The sequence below is a fragment of the Callionymus lyra genome, chromosome 8 (assembly GCF_982586985.1).
Source record: "Callionymus lyra chromosome 8, fCalLyr1.hap1.1, whole genome shotgun sequence".
Taxonomy (NCBI): Eukaryota; Metazoa; Chordata; class Actinopteri; order Syngnathiformes; family Callionymidae; genus Callionymus; species Callionymus lyra.
In genome coordinates, this window is record NC_141825.1 from 10777234 (window position 1) to 10797151 (window position 19918).

At 36.2% G+C, this 19918-nt stretch overlaps 1 protein-coding gene across 1 annotated transcript in view; it reads left to right on the plus strand.

Annotated features, from left to right (window-relative positions):
* Positions 1-19918, plus strand: part of b4galnt4a (beta-1,4-N-acetyl-galactosaminyltransferase 4a) — a 185524-nt gene that overhangs the window by 83712 nt on the left and 81894 nt on the right. The window contains exon 3 of the mRNA XM_087796670.1: positions 16844-16933. Coding sequence (XP_087652796.1) covers positions 16844-16933 — 90 coding nt within the window. The remainder of the gene's footprint in view (positions 1-16843; positions 16934-19918) is intronic.

Genomic DNA, 19918 nt, shown 5'->3' on the forward strand with positions numbered 1-19918 from the left:
ACTCTGTGAAGGGAGAGACGTGTTGGAACTCATTTGTGTAAACTGGCTTTAAGGCTGATGTTGGCTGGCAACGGCATTAGACACAAAAGCAGCAGGAGCAATTTTAATTACTCGTCGTCCTTCTCGTTGTTGTGGCGCAGCCAGAAAAGGGAAGGTTTGCAGATGGCGATTCAAACGTGAAGCAGGTGAAGGTTAGAGAGACGTTATTGTGACGCTGACAAGTGCTTTTTGTCGCGGTTACCTTGGTTTAAACACTCAAAGCATAATTGTATTAGAAAGCAAAACATCATTTGAAAAATAGAAATTTTCATTTTTAAGTGTTTGTTTTTGTTTGATTGTTATTTTTCTCAATTAAATATTATTATTTGAGATTGCTCTGTGTTTTGAGGTTGTTGTTTTTTTTTTCCGATTATTACATTTACCCTTATATGTAATTTGCTTAAAAAGTAACGCACAAAATGGCAACTACTATCCAGTATTTGACCAATGCAGTATTTGATTTTGTTTGTGTCTTTAAAATGAGCTTTAAAATGTTGTTTTCTTAGACGTAAAAGGTCGGATCCTTTTCTTTTTAGAAAATCATAATTACATTTTATATACACTTTTTGGCCATAATTAATACAATAAAAGCGGATTTAAAAAATACCCTATGGAATGCAAAAAAACTATATTAACTAATTAACATGGAAAGAAAAATACAATATTTTTTATTTAGTTAGTTTTTTTACATATTTATATTATATATATATATATATATATATATATATATATATATATATATTCTTTTTTTCTGTTTCATCTGTAATTTGTCTCTTTTATTGAAAGTAATGATGGTGTATTATGTTTTTTGAGTCATTATTTAACATTCAGAAAAATAATACTTCTTTGTTGGGGAATTTTAAAAAGTAACACTCAAAACCGGAAGTGAAATGTCAATGATATAGAAGGTATTCAGTTTTTCTGAAACGTCCATGTCCTTTTTGAGGTACTTTTGGGCACTGATCTACTGTTTTAAATATAAGTAAAAAATAATTTATTTCAGCCTTTTTTTTAAACTCAACTTTAACACTAATCGTTCTATTAATCTTTTTCCAATTTAAAAAGTCTTTGATAAAAATACAGAATCTAAACTAAAGGGCCTTTTTTTTCAATGCTAGTCTTTCTGATGACGCAGAACTTTCTTCAAGCTACTTGAGTGTTGTTGAGTTTTAAGTGTCGAAGCTTTTCTCAGATGAAAGATGTTGGCGAGAGCAGCTCACAGCCCAGAGGTGACAGAAAACATGAAAGGGGGAATTAAACGGGAAGGTAATGACGTGAAGTAAAATAAAGAAAGAGATCTCAGTCCGAAGTCGTCTATTGGTCAGAAAGAAAGTCTTTGAAGATGCCGAGCGGCTCTTTTGAAATGAATCATTAGGTTGCAGGTGTATTTTATTTTCCCATGTTCAAATTTTTGTGTTACTCTTTTATATTTATGACACAAAATGATTTTTCTGTTTCATATGATCGTTAGTCAATCTTCGACTGACCAACAAATTAAAAAGATTATTCATTATCTTTTAAGTGTCTTTCTTTACAAACAATACATTTTAAACTACAAACCACCTAAAATAACTTATAAAAAAAAATGTTTGTACAGTAGTATAGGATACATAAGAAGAGAGCTCGAGTGCACAGAGATTGGAGGGGGCGGGACATATTCCAGTTGATTTTGATAGACATGTTCGCCATTCAATCATTTCCATAGTCATGTTAAAATGAATGGAATGCATTTTGAAAGTAGCAAAATACCACAAATGCTTCTTTTTTTACACAACAGTAACAGCAGTAAAACAAGGCCTTCTAGAATAAACATTTTCACGTTGAAGCCATTTGCTTTTACTCCCCCCGAAAGCTTGTCTTCTTTAATTGAGTCAGATCTTTACGCTGCCGTCTCCTTAACATCGATTCATTGTTGCCAAGTTTACATGCAGAATCTACTGTATGTGTCCTTCGACTTGTTGTATAGAAACTATGGTATTTTGGTTCAATGATGATATTAGGAATGAAGTAAAAACCTGTTTTAGGGAAGCCTATCCCATTTATCTGGAGGTAGAATTAATACGAATCCAGAGACAGATTTTTCACCTCCAGTCCAGGAAGTGTCCCCATTTTGTTCCTGTACTAAAGGATTAGAGAGCAGAGTCACATTGAAAGCAGTGTAGTGCCTGCACTAATGAAAAATGAGCTGGCAGATCTCCTAAAGTGGATGGATGGTGTGAGGAAAATGGTGAAGTAGGACAGAGCAGGGAGAGGCGCTGGTCCGTAATATCCTTTTCTCAAATATCTGCCCAGAGGAAGTCCATTAAAGACATACTCTGTTATACATTTTACTATTAAATGATTTTATTTTTTTCGGTATTGCAGAAACCATGAGAGTAGAACATTCTCGGTCCGTGACGGTCGACCGGCAACAGTTGCCGCTGCAGACAACACAAACCACAGGCACACACTGAACTTGTCGGCCTTTCACGCAGCAGGGTTTTTGACTCCACCGACACGATATAACTGGTGGCACGTCGATGCTGCGGGAGCGTCATAACAGAGGTCGACCGACTCGCCGCCGTGGCAGAGACCAAAACAACACGGAGGTTAACGGATCAATGGTCACTTCACACATCCACACTGACTTTATGTTCGCTTATCGTCTGATGTTTTACTGTACTTTCAGGACCACATTACTGGCTAATGATGTATTTTAAGTCGTTCTAGCAGTCGCGTGCCTCGTCTGTCGGCTCATCCCACGTTCAGGAGGAGATAAGAAGATGTACAAGTCAATTGTCAGCACATCTTATCTTTGCTTGAATTGATTAAGAGCGCTCAACTTTCTGATATACAGTATATAGATTTTTATCCTTTATATCAGCAACGGTAAAGACCATAACTCCCCTCTATTAAGATATGCCATTCATTCCTCTTTTGTCATGTTATATATATATATATACAGTATATATATATGTATATATATATATATAAATAATAATACTTTTTTCATTTGTTGTTGTTTGTTCATTTACATTTATTTTCCTGGTTTATTATTGATCCTATCAATCTATTTTCTATACATGTGTATAGATATTTATGTATGTAAGTAAGTAAGTAAGTAATATTTATTTATATAGCGCTTTTCGAGACCAGGGTCATAAAGCGCTTAAACAATCAAAACAATATTCAATAAAGTATATACTTTAAAGATCAAGATAATACTGAGAACAACACAGGAGTTCGAGAAATTCAAGGAAAAGCCTGAACAAATATGTGTTTAGTTTCACATTTATTTCTGAATTAAAAGAACACTATCCTGCTCATTTTAGGGGCTTTCAGAAAAAAAAGTTCCAAAATAGGCACTTTTATTTTAAATAACATTTTTTACAAATTATTTATTATGAATCGGCCACTTTTAAAACGGGAGGGTAAGTTATCTTTTATACACATATGGTTAGTTAATAAATACCTAAACTAAGGCTATTGTGAGGTATGGTGTACATTTTTAGACCCCAAAATCTATCTTTTATTAAAAAACTAGTACAATTCAGGCTAGTCTACAAAAGTAAGAAGGTGAGTCAGTGATCATTGAGGTAAAACAAAGAAATTTGAAGTCATTGAAATTAAGAAAACGCCTCAAACCCTGATGAAACTATCCACCTCATAGAATTGCTGAGGACTTTTTTTTTACTCTTCTCGAGGTCAAGCAATCAATTTTTCTTTTTCTCTGCATTTTTTTATTCTTCGTGCAGAGATTTGAATCCATCTTTTTTCTTCCATCTTCACTGATGAATGTGAACATGCACGCAGGACCATCTATGAAAACAAATACAGCACTAAAGTCTCAGTGGTTACTCGTATTTTCATTGTAGTACAAATATTTTCAAATAAAAAAAATAAAATATATATATATATAATATATATTCAAATAATAGATAAATCAATAAGATAGAATTACTTTATTAATCCCTCTGGAGATCTCCTTCGGGAAATTGGGTTTCCAGTTTCATAAAAACAAGTACAAAGTGCACAAAAAATAATAAATGCAAGGGATGACGAAGTGCAAATATAAAGAAAAAGGATTCAAAAGATATAAAGGTTAACATAGAATAGAATAACAACATACTTTCATCTCGTTCCTGCCCCCAAATAATTAAACAATTTAATAGCACGAGGAATGAAAGAGTCCCTGAGTCTATTAGTGTTGCATCTGGGAAGGAGCATCGGTAATAGCATTCTTTATAGTAATTATTAGTATAAAAGAGCTTAATAGAATAACAGAATGGAATAATAGAATGGCATTAACATCAAGGATAAGGCAATACACAGGGGAAAATGAATACATTTAAAAAAAAACAATGAATATAGAAAAATAACGAAAAAATCAATGGATAAATCAGAAATAAAGATGCAAAATACATGTTTGTTTTGCTATCAAATTTAAATCAGTAGCTGGTCATGTTATGATTTAAGTTTAAACGCGCGGGAAAAAAAAAAGCAAACTCCATGATCAGGCAAGTGCTTGAATTGGGTTGAGCTTCTATTAATGGATATTGACGCCAGAAATGAAAGTGTGTCAACTCGGGCTAAATTAGATTTCTAGCTGTATGTCATTATAGTTGTGTACCCTTGTGCAAGTATCATTATCATAGGACTGAAATTAAATCCATTTATTCTCCAGAGGCTATTTACTTCAAACATTCATTTCATCAACTGGCCTCACATTGATTCTTTTAATACTGACTAACTAGAGAAATGTGTGTGTGTGTGTGTTGGTGGAAGGTTATGTGAAGGTGAAGGAAGCAGTTGAGTGTGTGGACAGTTTTCTTTTTGTTTGATTTTTCGCTTTCATTTTTATCTTGACACAGTGTGAAAACAAAACCCTATTTTAATATAAAATCTTCATGTTATTTGTTGCAGAGTAAATTAAATAAATGTAAGATTAGACAAAATTAATTTGTTGGACTAGATATCCTTCACAAGCAGTGGTTGTTTTTGCATGACGAGCACAGCTTGAGAAATGTGATGCTAGCATTCATGAGTTTCCACATCAATCGTTATAAACATTTGGGTCATCTATGAATATTCCCTCTAGTAACGCCTGAAATTAACCAAAAATCTGCTGCAACATTATTGGCAATAAATTGCAGTTATTTAGCAGAAAGATCAGTCTTTGACTGTTGTTAAGAACGTTTCTAAAACTATCTTGTTAACGTGATGACTAAAAAAAAAGGCACCGAGGAAGCACCTACCTCCTCAGTCATTCAGAATGACTAAATTTAAAAAAAGTATACATTCAAAACCATTTTACATCTTTAATAAAACAAGGATCAATTTGCCGGTTCTCGTTCTCTAGTTAAGTGAGGACTTAACCCGGGACATGGTTATTTGACTGGCATGACCCAAGTCTCACATGATCTTGTTCACTTTTCCTTCTTTTTCCTATATGTCATGTGTATGAGCTGAAGTTTTTTGTGAGTCCACAGACATGACTTATTGTTTTTTTTTTTCTTCCCAAAATGCTACAAAAGTTAGCATAAACAGATCGTCTGTCAGCAACAAAAATGGAAGATCAGCATATCCCTAACAAAGTGCTGTGTATGGGATTGCGCTCAGACTTGCTGTGGATCTTCTTGTAGAAACTCTCTTACTGAGTAACATTTAAGTTCTGCATGGCTTCCACCTTCTGTGAAAACCAGATGTCTATGGGAATTTACTGGAGAGTATTGTGCAGAATCCTAACCACAACTTCCTCAGTGATGTTGGCATAAAAGTGAAAATTGAATCATCGAATCTCTGGCGATCTTATCCAGCAACCCTTTAACCGACACTGGCTGGCAGATTGATGAAGAAGCTCTTAAGTGCTACGATCTTCTTTGAAGCATTAGATGGATAGATGGATGGATGGATGGCCTAGTAATGCCTAGTTTAGGCTTAACACAGTACTCCTTGACACAGTCGAACAAAATACGTGGCTGGACAGGAAAACAATGTCATTAATTAACCAAATTATTCAGATTACACATGAAAAAAAACATCTCACAGATATCGTTTCCAAATTCTATGCATGTGCTGTGTGTGACTTAAGTGCTGATAAAGAGGCGGATGATAGATCTGACTGAGTTGTCATTTGATTATGTTTCAGCACCACATCGTTGGACAGCTCCCTCTCTCCGTCCTTTTATTTTCAATTTGAAATTTCATTTTGAGTTATTTCCTTGGCAAAGATAACATTTTCTCATGTTAACATTTTTTTTTTTAATTATTTATATGTAGCCACAACTTCTGAGAGACAAGTCATGGAAAAATATTCTTACTATGCTAGCAATTGATAACGTGGACCGAGGACCAGGAACTTCATTGAACTCACTTATTTATTTGTTTTTGTCTGAAGTTGAATTATAATCATTGATATTATAACTTTGATTCAACCATTGTTGGTCAGTCCAACATCATATAGAGGCTAAATGAGGTAGATCGAGACTTTAATACATATTTATACCCTGATTTCGTTACACATATTGTTTTGTATGGTTTTTAAATATGCATTTGTTTTTTAAATAAATGTGAGTGACATTATTTCGACGATTTAAAAGATCACAAAAGGTATCAAAGTGTCAAGATAGTTCCAAATAAATGAATCATGTTTTAATAATTTGGCTTCATGAGTTAATTCAACACAAAAATGAACAATAATATTGATATAGCAAAGTTTCTCCAACGGTCTTTAAACGCACCACATTTCGCAATCGCAGTGAAAAACAAAAACACATTATGGATGATTTGGTGGCTTCTTGTTACGAAACGTAAGTGTCTCTCTGGAAGCATCTCTGTGTCTGTGCAGCTGTGGGTCGGACGAGCAGGAAGCAGGTCAGTGATGATTGGCACTTGATTGTTTGGCTGCTCTGTTTGCAGCTGCTCACTGTCTGCTCCAGACAGCCTGGACTGAGCCGCGACAACCTGCTCCTCGTTCACTTTATACAAACGCAACTAAATAAATACAGAATTTTAGGAAGACGTCCATTATTGTCAACACCTTCTTAATCATTTAATTTAAAATGTTAAACATTTTTTATTGGTTTCCTTTGTAAAATACCTGGATCTGTTGAAAAGCTGTAAATAATGAAATAATTATCTTGATTATTAATAATTATGTGGTAGGAAAAGAGTAGAACACAATAATGTGTTATCTCTTTAAATTAAATCAATTAATCATAGCAAAAATACCCAACAATGGCAAAGTTACAAGAAACGAGGAACTGAACAAAACAATAGTATTTTTTTTTTTTAATATAATCAAATTCATAATTGCAGTTACACAGTTCTGACACTGGGTTTGGGGAGCCAGAAATAATATTTTTAATCTTGTATATTGCTGCATTAAGTTAAATACGATATCACTAAGTAATGATGAAATTAGGTTTTGGTTGTTTCCAACAATTACAAAAGAAATTATAATAAAAATAGTATTTCTGGAGGAAAAAAAAAGGACTTTTAATCAAAACAACTTGAGGAAAATTGCATTTTGTCACATGAAAAACAGAAAACCATTATATATAAAAACAGAAAATGTTTTAGAACCAGATGGGATTAAGCCAAGAACCTTGTATCATTGCGATCTCGTTTTATAGAAGTATTACTCTAAACAACTGCAAATATAATTTGGAGAAAACGTCTATAAAATTAGACAAATTAAATATTTACAATACTACATTAAAAAATAAAAAATAAAATTCGTATTTATATTGTTAAAAAATTAACAATAACAAAATGTACTTTTTAATTATTATTGTTGATGTTGTTATTTTTGTTGTTGCATCACTTTTTTTTTTGTTTGACACTGACTTCATGACGACGTGAATAAAAAATAAAAATGAAAAGACTAAGAAGTTAGTGTGATTGATGCTAAAGAGTAATTTTAAATAGTCAATCGCTTGTATTTTGATTCAAACAACAATACTTAAAAACTGTATTTGTTGTGCGTTAATCCATCAACCCGAAGTTGCACTTAACTGACAACTTGTTAAATTGCACTTTGAGCCGCTCAATATATTCCTCTAAGCCTCTTGTTTAGAAACCGGAGCAGACTTTAATCACAGCCGCGACATTAAGCATCATTACTGTCAACTGTAATCGGGAACAATATTGAATCTGCTCCTGCACTTTGAAACTCAGCCACGTCCCCGCTGTCTTCAGTACCTGCGAAACCGCCGCTCTCGCTGAGCTTTAAACCAGTAATTTAGCACTAATCTGATCTGCGTGTTCTTTCATTTGAGAAAAGATTACAAGCTATTAAAACGAGTGCAATAGATGTGTCCACTTTCTCGTCAAACGCGCGCCATAAAATCATTTACCGGAATAATTCCGCTTTGATTTATTGCCGGCGAGACTGACTCCCCCCAGCCATCGATCAATCTGCATTCGTTTAATGTACCTGTGGGTAAACTCATATTTCATTCGCCCGCAGTGGAGGAAGTTTCAAGAGTTGAGGCCACAGTGCTGACACGGATCGTGTCTATTAAAAGTTTCATAATGGCACTTGCTGAATTACTTATTTGAGAGGTCGCTGTAAAAGGGAAGACGAGTAAATGGGTTTTACTTTCGATTATTTGTTTTTAGAGTATACTTTCAGAACATTTCAATTTTTTTTTTAACATTTATTCTGAGGCCTTGGTTCTCACATCAGGGAGGAAATGGATTTCATCGTTTTAACAAGGAGTCAAATCTCATTTAAAAGAAAATGTAAATAAAAAACTCATGGTTGTATTAAAAATACACCTCTAATGCCTTGTTTCGGTGTAGGTTGCTCACATTTTTGAGCGTCTTAATCATCCCTGGAATGTCGTTGTGCAGAGTTTTCGTCAAATATGTTTGAGAGTTGTGATCAAATCCCTGAAAATAGGGAGATGAAAAAAATGTTCAACGTTCTTAAGATGCACTAATGTGAAGATTTAGCGTTTATGTCTCAGTTTGTACTTTTTTGGGGAAGTAGAAAATGTAAATTCATTTATTTTTTGACTATTTGACTTAGAAACTTTGTCTTAATGTATATTACTTCCAAACTAAATGCTTCTTCAAATCTTAGTTTCATTAATTATGTTTTAATTTTTACTTCTGGTGTATTCAATCCATACCCTCGCTGCCTTTGAGGCGCAAAAGGCACAAAAATGATGACTATAAATATACAGTTTTTTACATTTAGCTTGAGTGCCTAAAGCTGTTCGACTCATGCCTGTGAAAAATAAGAACATTTGAATGAATTATTTATTTATATAATTAATAAAGTTAATAGCTTAGTTAATTATTAATTAATAAAGTTATTTTGAAACATTGAAACATTTGTCCTGGTCAGTAGTTCCGCCTGCAGAGCTTATAGTAGCTTTGAAAGAGAAAGATCATAATTGTGAGATACATTGTTGGCATTAATATTTTTTTTGTTTTATTTTTAAGGGGTGAAAAATAAGATGAATTCCATTTTTCAATTTTGAGAATCGAGTTAGTTGCAAAGTAAAAATAGCAAAGTAAAGACAATTTAATTTTACAATTAATTATTTATAATCATTAATTCCTGAGAACTCCAAATATTATATATACCTGTATGACTATCTATGCTGTAAGATAATAACTTGGAACAATTGATCCTCTATGTATTCCTATAGTTTCAAAGTGCAATTGTCATTGAACATGACCAAGTAGTTTATAATACACATGTCCAAGACGAGGTTGGAACAAGAGATTGAATGTCTGGACAGATTTCAACAACAATCAACAAAAAAGTACAGCATCTTTAAAAACTCTATAATCTAGTTGAAAGATTTCCAGGTCTCAGTGTTACATAATGAAAACACATTAAAACAAATGCATTGAAAGAAACTGGAAGTTCTTAAAAATCAGGAAAAGTACATGAAACAGTACTTGAAAATAATTTTTAAGTGAATGAAATCTCCTTTTCTAATCACGTGTTGACTAAGGATTATTTTCAGGGTAATCTGTTCCTTTTTAGAGTTATAGGCAAAAAATGTGTGTTCATTTTAATGTAGTGACTGATGCTCAATGGTCTTCTTCATCTTCATCCAAAAACACATTTTAATACCTCCATACTGCTCATTTGTTTTCTGTCTCTGGGTTACTGCCTGAAGTGTTTCCTCATTGAAACACAAATCTACTCAAAATTTGGGATGCTAGCATAGCAGCGTCCACATCAGTCGCTATGTTTAAATCAACATACATTTTTGTCTATATTATCCCAACCCTTTGTTAACATAAAGGTGAGTAGAAAATGATTTAAATCTGAATTGTGGGTGAATAAACCCTTTAAGAACAAAAATAACTTGAACTCATATTTTCTGACAGGCGTCTGAACTCCCGAACTGAAAATAAATCAACAATTTATTTAAACTTAAACTGTAATAGAATTAAAACACAAACCTTCCTACAATGGTTGCTTGTCATAACAAGAAGATTCATGGGGCGAGAGACTGAAACGCCGTCTCGCCCACGAGCATGTGATGGAACATAGACGCTGGTTAAAAAAATCATTACCGTGTCACGATAATGAGATTTGAGCAATGTATCGGCAGAGGTGGACAAAGGAGCAGAGATGAAGCTCCTCAAAGACTATCGATCGCTCCATTGTCCTGGCACTGTGCTATTGATATGACCTCCTGCTTATTCCAGATCCATATGTTGAAGACATTGTTGTGACATAACTATTGAGCGAGCGAGTTAAGCAAAAGTCCTGTGTGTGAAGTGGGTCTCATATGAAATCGCTTCCAAACCTCTCTTCTTCCCATCTTCGTCCTCCTTTTGTGCCTCACTGTCTCGTTGCCGTGCTCACCTCCACACCATTAATCTTCCAACCAATGAATTGGAGCCACTGACTCTATCCCTCGTATTATCGACTGCTGCCGCGCTTTATTTATCCTCCGCTTTCCTCCCTCTCCTCCTCGCACGCCGCTTCTTCTTCTGCTGCTCCATTGACCGACATGTAATTTCTCACATGAATAATGCAAACGGTCCGACAAAAATAGTTCTCGCTCCGTCAGGCATTTTTCTTTCTTTTTTTTTTTTGTTCCTGAGAAGCTTAAACTGATTCAACTGGGTTGTGTTTTCAATCGGCTGCGTGAGGTGACCGGCTTCAGGGACCAGCAAGTTCCGACAATGGCTGATTGTTTGAGATCAGGGTTCAGATTAATTCGTGCTCTCTTCGCTCACAAGTGCTGATCCAGGATCAGGAAAAGGTGATTGAGATTACAATCCCGTTCGTTAGGCCATTAGGTTTCTGCAACCTCATTAAAGCTAATCAGGCCGTAGCTCAATCTGCTAGCTTGCGCTAGGAATGTAGGTATCAGCAACCAGCTTGTGGAGATAATAAAGAACTTCTTTTTCTTTGCTGAGTAAGAATCCTTTGAAAACAGGAAATTATTTATGATGGGTATTGTTGTAAACTCAAGCTAAAATGATATTTTTTTCCAAAAGAAAAGCTTATTCAGCATTATGCCTTATATAACAGTTTATATTAGATGGTAAAACATGTACGGGATTACGTCATGCAACGGTGTGAGCAATGCATACTTATGTTCAGCAGAAACCGCTTTATAAAAGGACTTGAAAAGTTGTGCTAAAATGTTTGCCGCTATTAGGGTAACATTCAATACTTGCCCACAGTGCTGCAGTTTGTTTGTCCAGACAAATGCTGAACGAATATTTTAAAAACAATGTACTTGAAAGAAAAAAAAAAAAAATTATCTTCATGTGATGTTTCATCTTCTAAGAGCCAAGTGTTTGTATCACATTATTACTTGGGCTAATAATAAATAATCTTATCTAAACAAGAAGGAGCTGTCTCGTCTGCAGTTAATACAAAACTCTGCAGCGAGAATTCTGACCCGCTCTAGTAGAAGAACTCACATTTCCCCGTTCCTTAAAAGTCTGCATTGGCTGCCAGTTTCTTTCAGGATCAATTTTATCTTTCCTCTCCCTCTGTATTTGATGGATCTACAAAACTCCTTCAAGAAACATCTGAAGACATTTTTATTTGTGTAGGCTTACTCTTGATTTGCTCTGGGCTGGTGTGTTTGTCTCTGTTATCTTGGCCCGTCAAAGCATGTATTTTAATTATTTTTTGATCGTTAAAGCGCTTTGTGACCCTGGTCTGAGAAAGGCTTTACAAATAATTACTTATTTACTTACTAGCTTACTTGGACTACTGATTTTGTCCATTCTCCTGTTCTTATTTCCCCTCTGATGTCATGCTCACTTTTGGGTCCAACAGACGTGAGAAAACTGTCCACAGAAATTGGATTTTTTTAAGTTCGAACCCGTAAATGTTTTCAAGCTTAAAGTTTTAGTCTTGAGACCAGTTCACTTTTGTGGTCTTGGTCTTCTCTCCGTCCCTGTGCTCCTTGGCCTCTCTTTTGTCTTGGTCGCTTGAGTCGATGGTCTTCAGTGGATGTTGGTGGGGGAAAAACGACTTTAATTCTGGGTAGTTAAACCCAGTATAAACTACTGGGATCTTGGTTTCGGTCTAGTTTTCAGAAAGTCTTTGACTTGATTTCAACCATCTTGGTCTGAACCCTCTCGTTCTTCAGTCAGCCGATTAAACTAGGATTCAATCCCATTTTCGCCACTTGAAATCGTGGCACCGCTTATGACAAGATCGTTCGGTCAGGAAACGAGTTATCAAAGTAAATTAAAGACTATTCTGTCAATTTACAAAATAAAACAGGTTTGGCAGACTTTAAATTACACTTGATATAAACTTAGGTTTACCATCCCATACTAGAGACTTATATCAAACCACCTCATTTATTTTCTGTGTGAGTCATGATTTGAGAATTGACATGTTAAGGATCAATGGAGCTTCTTTGTTGTGATGGATGGAAACTTGAACAATTCTTAGCAAAGTTAAAAATCTTAATGTTCTTCACAATTTGACAAGACTGTGTGTCATATGTCCACTTAAAAGTACTCATCAGTTTGTGTCTGTTTGTATAAAATTCTCTTCATTGAAATATTTACATTAGAAAATGATCTTAAATCCTGCCCACTGAAAAGACTTATTTTTTTGGAGATGAAATCTTGTTTACCATAACCTCATCCACTGTGCTGTGATTAATCTTCAAGGTTTGTCATGGGGCGGAAGTCCGACCTCGTTGTATAAAGAACGGACTCTGGTCTCGTGACAGGAGAGTTAGGTTTTCACATTATTTACCCTTAAAGGTAATTTGTTTGCAATCATAATAAAGTATTCTTTCATTTTAGTTTTGGTACCATCTGTTGCTTCTTTTGCCGGGTTGTGTTGCCATGGTGAATATTCTGCAGCTTATTAAAGCAGCAGGTGCGAACAGGTCACTGAGAGGATGCATCTTACCATCTCATCAGCGCGAAGTAAACCTGCTCTGAACGGTTTCTTAGAAACTACCAAAACATTCGAATTTGGACATGTTTGGACTCGCCGTCCGTTCTACTTTTGAAACGATGGAGGCGTCTTGATTTTGGGCGTCACAGGGTTTCGAAACGAGTTCAGCTGAGAAAGTGGGAGGAAAGTCTAGCGACCTGCAGTCGGGTCAGAGACTCATTGTGCCTGAGGGAGGTTGGAACGACCGGGGCAGTGCAACAGCATGTATTTCCCCCTCAAAGGAATTATCTTAGTATTTTTCTCTTTATGGCTCCATCGGTCACTTGTCTCATCTGTATTCCTCTTTTGTCTTGTTTTTTTCCTTTCTTTGGTCTCCGGTCGACCACTTCCTGTGTCTTCATATTTTTCTGTTGTGGCTCTCTTGAGAGCTCCACAGGTGTGGCCAGCACTGGAGGGATTACTAGTTATTTCTTGTTGGGGTTTTATTTTAGACACTTTAATTAACAGCTATTTTGGAAGCGAAGCATCCGAGCAGGATTGATTTAATTATTTCTCTGTCTTTATTAACCTCCGCGTTTCTTTTCGATAATTACAACGTGATTTGTGGTTTTCGAGGAGTTAAACTCATCGGCGGCGTTCGTCACGGTGGGTGGGCGAGGAAGTAATTTGTGAAAACGAGTCTCTGATCTATTCCTCTGCTCTTCCCTCCATCCCCGCCGACCGGGACTTGTTTGTGTTTAATAAAGAAGATTCATTGATCTCATTGATATTCAGGTCTTTGTCTCCAGCTGTTTTTTCCGGGTGTAGATCAACGAGGTCCTCCGCGGAAGTTCTTGGACGGGCGAGCGGAACGGGGGGGAAAACCTCGGACAGTTTTAGTAAAGATTGATGACGATTATGGGGAAGATGTGAAAGTTGTAATCCATCAATCATTTGTTACTAAACGTTGCTTTTCAGCATCTCATCAGCCTTTTAATTAATGGCTTCACGCGTGCGTCTCGACTCCCTGTTGTCGCCGAGCACTTTGTTAGACAATTGATCATTCTTCACAAGCGAGCAAAGTTCCGGGAGAGTTTGAGGTGTTACAGAAAACTGCCTGAGTTATCTAGTTAGGCTGCTGCCGGCGGGAGCAATTATTTATCCTCCGTGTGTGTGGAGGAGATAGTCAGCTGCCTTCATTTGTTGGTTTGTGAAGTCGATCAATCGTGCTCGTCGGGTCTCGGCTCACGAAAATACATTAAGGCTTTCATTCATTCTAATGGAGTGTCCCTTTTGGATACAAGAGACGGTGGTCATCCCCGATGGGAAGCGCTTTTCAATCTGTAATATCCTGAAAGATCCTGGTTGAGTTGACTCCTCCAAACTATTGTTTAATTAGAATTTGCATTTATGTTAATCTGTACGTTTTCCCAGATTTTCCCTTTTTTCCGATTATGGGTCAACGGAGCAGGTTAACCTCCTCGTACCTTTATCTTCGCTACTCAGACTTAATGAAATTCAAAATGACTCCTTGACTCTCAAACTTCTCCCCAATGGTTCCTTACTCTTTAATGCCATTTAACCTGTAGATACTATAATTCTGAAATTAACATCTCATGGTCCTTTTACTTCGCTCTAAGCTATAGCTAAACGTATCATAAATCTGAATTATGATATTTACTAAAATCAGAAAGAACCAAAAATAAGAAAACGTATAATAAAATAATAAAAAATAAGTTCACCAGGATAGTGAAAAAAACACAGGATTTATTTTTTGTTGTGTTTTGGATAAACTATAAAATAGAATGAGTTAAATAAAATACAATAAAAGATCAGAGCCAAATAAAATAAATTGTCCCCATGAACTGCTTCTAGTGACAGCAAAACCTATACTCATCCGTACATAACTGTGGCTTTATCAAAAAAAGAATAAATATGGTTATCACCTTAATTTAGAAACTCGCAAATGAATGCAAAATTAAGTACAGTGTAAATCACATTATTTAAAATGTGGCTTATCAGCATCTTCAACTGCCAACACTAGGAGATGTTGTGATGTTTTAACGTTGTGATGAAATCGTCTTGTTTTGTTTTCTTTCTTAATTGTATAGTAAGTGTTTGCATATGGATTTTATATCATATTGTACATATAAGTGTTTTTTTTTTATGTAATTGTATTGTCTTTTACATCATGGACTACTAGCATTTTGGCTAATTCCGGCTTTTTTATCCTGTGTTTTATGACATTTCACTGTTCCCTTTTAAATTAAATCTAATTATAATGTAATGGACAATTGTAAAAGCACAATATTGTAACCACCAGGCTAAGTTGAACACAGGAGAGCTTATGTTGCAACAATATCTTCAGGTTTATACACCGTAAAAGTGAATAATGAATCTTCAAATCTCTTCCCAAATACAGATACAACTGAACAATACCAACAAAATAAATCACTTCTATCTAATCCTAAAGACATGTTCAAACCAAAGACATTGCAAGCAGAACCTCAGTGTAAGAAGGAAATGGTATTAGTAAGTTTCAAGTAAAATAATATTGAGTCCTCACTATAAAGCATCTTCTTACTAAAGTGGGCTGAAAGTCTGTCCTCTTGTTCCGTCTCTTAGTCGCAGACACAAGCTGATAAAATATAAATGTGGTACTGCCTTTGAGATCTCAGCCTGTCTTTGTGATGTCTGTGTACATACTGATGTTTTCGGAGAAAAACTGGACCATGAATGTGTCGTCCCCCCATCCTTCCTTTCATCCCCCCCCCCCCGCCACTTGAATCGAAAATACAATGAAAAGTGTATATCTTCTTTAACTAATAATGTTGTTGCCTTTAATGAACAATGGGTCTGATGCGAGAGCAGTGTCGGCTGAAAACTTTCAATACTTGTCTGGCGGAGTAACGGCTCTGTCTGACCTTGCTGATAATAGAAGGATGTTTGGACACTAATTTAACAGTCCTTCTCCTCCTCCGGGAGCCGTAAGGCTTTTATCTGCTCATCGCTGGCTTAGAACTCGTCACTCGTCTATCCCGGCTGCCGCACTGATGCATTAACATTTACATGCCTGTTAGCGGCCCGGAGAGAACAGCCTTTTGACTACACTCCGGCTACAGTATCGGGCTAAATCCCAGATTAGGGGGGGGGGGGAGTTTCGGACTCCCCAGGGAGGAGGTCTTGGCTGGCGGACCTGATACCGACTAGTGTTCTGGCGATTAGGACTGTTGCGAGTCAAACGCTGGATTAGAGTCGAGCGCTTGGGAGAAGATTCCTTGAGGCCTCAGAGGAAGAACCGTCGGATTCTTTAACATTTGTTTTACTTTAACCGTATCTGGCAGGAGGAGCTCCATAGTTTGCCGACTCAACATTTAAATATGAGGAAGTTTAACGATTGATCAGTCAAAACTAAGTGACGACTGGTGAAGATAAACTTTTGATTCAATGGCTTCATTTAAAGTGAATTATCTTTGCTTTCAGGACGGCGATCCACTCACGGATGGCAGAGATCAGAGCCGCATCCGCAGGTTCCTCAGCCAGCAGCACAAGAAGATGCCTTGGAAACCTGAGGTACGAACATGTATAAGGTCTCAATATAATGCCTTGATTATTTACTCGTTAGGCCTGATTTTTTTTTTTGCTGCTTTTCCACTACACAATTCAAGCCCTACTCGACTTGACTTAGCTCGACATTACTCTGTTCTGTTGCGTTTCCAATGGCCCTACTAGCTACTCGCGGTGGGCGGCTCTGCTGTAACATAGTGCTGTGAAACTTGGAGGCAATTTTTTTAGGTTATTTCTGTCTTTTAATACTTGAATACTAAATACACTATTTTGTCATTTCAATGGAGACTGACACATTATTAAGTTAAATTTAATGATTGTACTTCGTAATATCATTTCTTACAAACAATTATTTTTATTCTAATTTTTCATTACCTGTTTATTTTAGTAAGTTTTCCATTATTTTAAGACATCGCTGTCTTCCAACTAGATCGCCCTCTTGTCTAACTGTATAATGATGCCCTTCAGAAAGATTGTTGGTTAAGATATATTGAGAATATATATTATATTCTCAGCCTGTTATTTGGATTGTCTTAATAATTCCGGCCCTTTGTGTGATTCATTTTTATGTTGTTATTGTGTTTTTACAGTTTAGTTGTCCTTCAATGCATTGTAAAAGGTTTTAATAAAAGAACATTGATTTGTGTTCCCATTTATAATTTTTAAACACCTTCTATACAAACACAAACCAAATTTAATCATGTTTGTCTTACCACTCAATATTCTCTCTGAAATGATCAGCGATGTGGACCTTTAGCTGATGCATGGATAATCAAATGCAAAGACATTTACTGTCTATAATTCCTCGCTCCTGAGCATCTGGATGCTTTGAGTTTTCCAATAACATCTAATCCTGAAACAGATGTCCCTCAAATTTACAAGGACTCCATTTGGATGATGTTTGCGGCGACACGTGCCAACATCGGGCCGCTGCCAAACAAAACCACTGAACGAACAGCAAGAGTGTGTATAGATTTTATGACTCGGAAAGAAATCTGATCGAATAATTGTGTTGCCGGTTGTGGTGACGTTCACTGGATTTGATGTTTTTCACAAGTTGATCCGACCTGTTCAAGTTTACGTCGCCTTGGGCTGGTCTAGAACTGAGAGACTTATGGGGGGGATGAATTTTTCAGAAGCCTCAAAAGATACATTTAAACAAGATGAGTGCTGACACACATGAACACAAGTCTTTAAATTATTGCTATGACTCAAAACCAACCCACCTGTCAAGAGCTTTTTTCCAGGCCCACTGGACCCTCAGTAACCTATTCCACTTCTCAAATAAGTCAGTCAAGATCCAACAGCAGCTCATCTTTCTCTTCAGCAAACCAGCATCTTGATATCATCGTGCAACGCTCAGACTTGGCCAAAATGTTTTTATTTTCATGAAGATTTATTGACATGAAAATACATTTGAGATGTGTCAGCGTTTAAAGTTGTAAATGGATAATGAGGAAATCACTTTCGAAAACACATCAATTAATATTTTGCGAGTGAAAGTTTGATGAAAGGAAGAAAAATACGTTGCCATAGAAATAATGAATAAAGGTCACTGTTTTCCTAGCAACATGTCAGAAATGTTTTGTGAATGTGGAGCAAGTTTTGAAAACGTGCTCGAAGCTGCTCTCACAATTCTAAAAGTGTATATAAAAATATGTCAGCAGTTAACATTTTTTTAAATTTATTTCATTAATAAAATAAGTTTTTTATACTATACTTTATATTCAGATTTTTCTAACTTAACCTTATAAATCAATTAAATATTAGCGTTATGGATATATGGTACCGTTTTTTTCCAGCTTTATATTGAGCCTTAAATTTGCTAGCTTAGCAAGTCGTTAGCATTGCTTTCTGCCGTCATTCAGAGGTGAATTTTAACACACTAATTTTTTTGAATGCGCTGTAAAGCGTTTAGATTGTTGCTCAGTTTCACTTGGAAGCCAGCAGGTAGTGCTTTAGATGGATAGATAGTTGTTGTTTTAACAGTAAACAAACAATTAAAATAACTATCTTGAATCTTCTTGTTATGCCGTATTGGTCTTTCTAGTTGTTAAAGTGGCATCAAATAAACTTTACTGTGTGTCCAATTAAATGTTGGAAAGTGATGTGATCCAGGTTTTGGATTGACACCGCAACAACGTTTTGTCGTTAAAGGGTCTTGTGTTTTGAGACACATCCAAAAAACATGTTTTTTTCCTGGATCAGCTCGCATCGATCCACCGATCTGATGGACCTAGCTCACTCATAAGGGGGTCCATGTTGCAATGGAGCAAAAAGTTTACAGATCAAAGTAATTTGGAGTTAACAGGAGCTTTTACACTTAATTCGTAGTGGTTTAGTTCAAATTAATTCAGAATGAGAACAAAATTGAGTCTTCACACATAATCCGTTTTGAGATTGGGTTTCTATAAAAAGAGGGGGGGAGAATGGGTGAAACACCGCGGCACACACTCGTATCTGAATTGCATGGCTTATCATCCGAGGAGGGGCAACCCAATCGTACGATATCATCTGAAAAGCCCTCTGAGAACCTCTAAAAGCACCTCAAGTCATTGCTCATTTCCACGTCCTCTATTGGTCATTCCAAATTTTTCTCAATAAACATCAATTGTTTCTTCTTCAAACACTTCATTTGAGCAGCAAAAAAACAAAATTTCACTCACCCACACGTTTATGAATCTACGGCCTGATTATTCCCGGAGCTCCATAACTCCGGCTTGATGGAAGACATGTAATTGTGGAACAGCTGGCGGATTATACAAAACCTCATTACTGTAGTTGATGAGGCTGTAGTCCAGATCGCATCAAATCCACGACCCTTTTCTGGATTTGAAAGGTTCTTCTCTACGGTGCCGGGAGTCGTCTTTACCTTCCCATGATTGTCTCGCTGCTGCGACTGTCAAAGGAAACGTCTTCAAATGATTCATAACTTGACCCCCGTCGAGAGTGCCCGTGGACTGGCAGCGCTTGTGTGGTGACATAGATGTC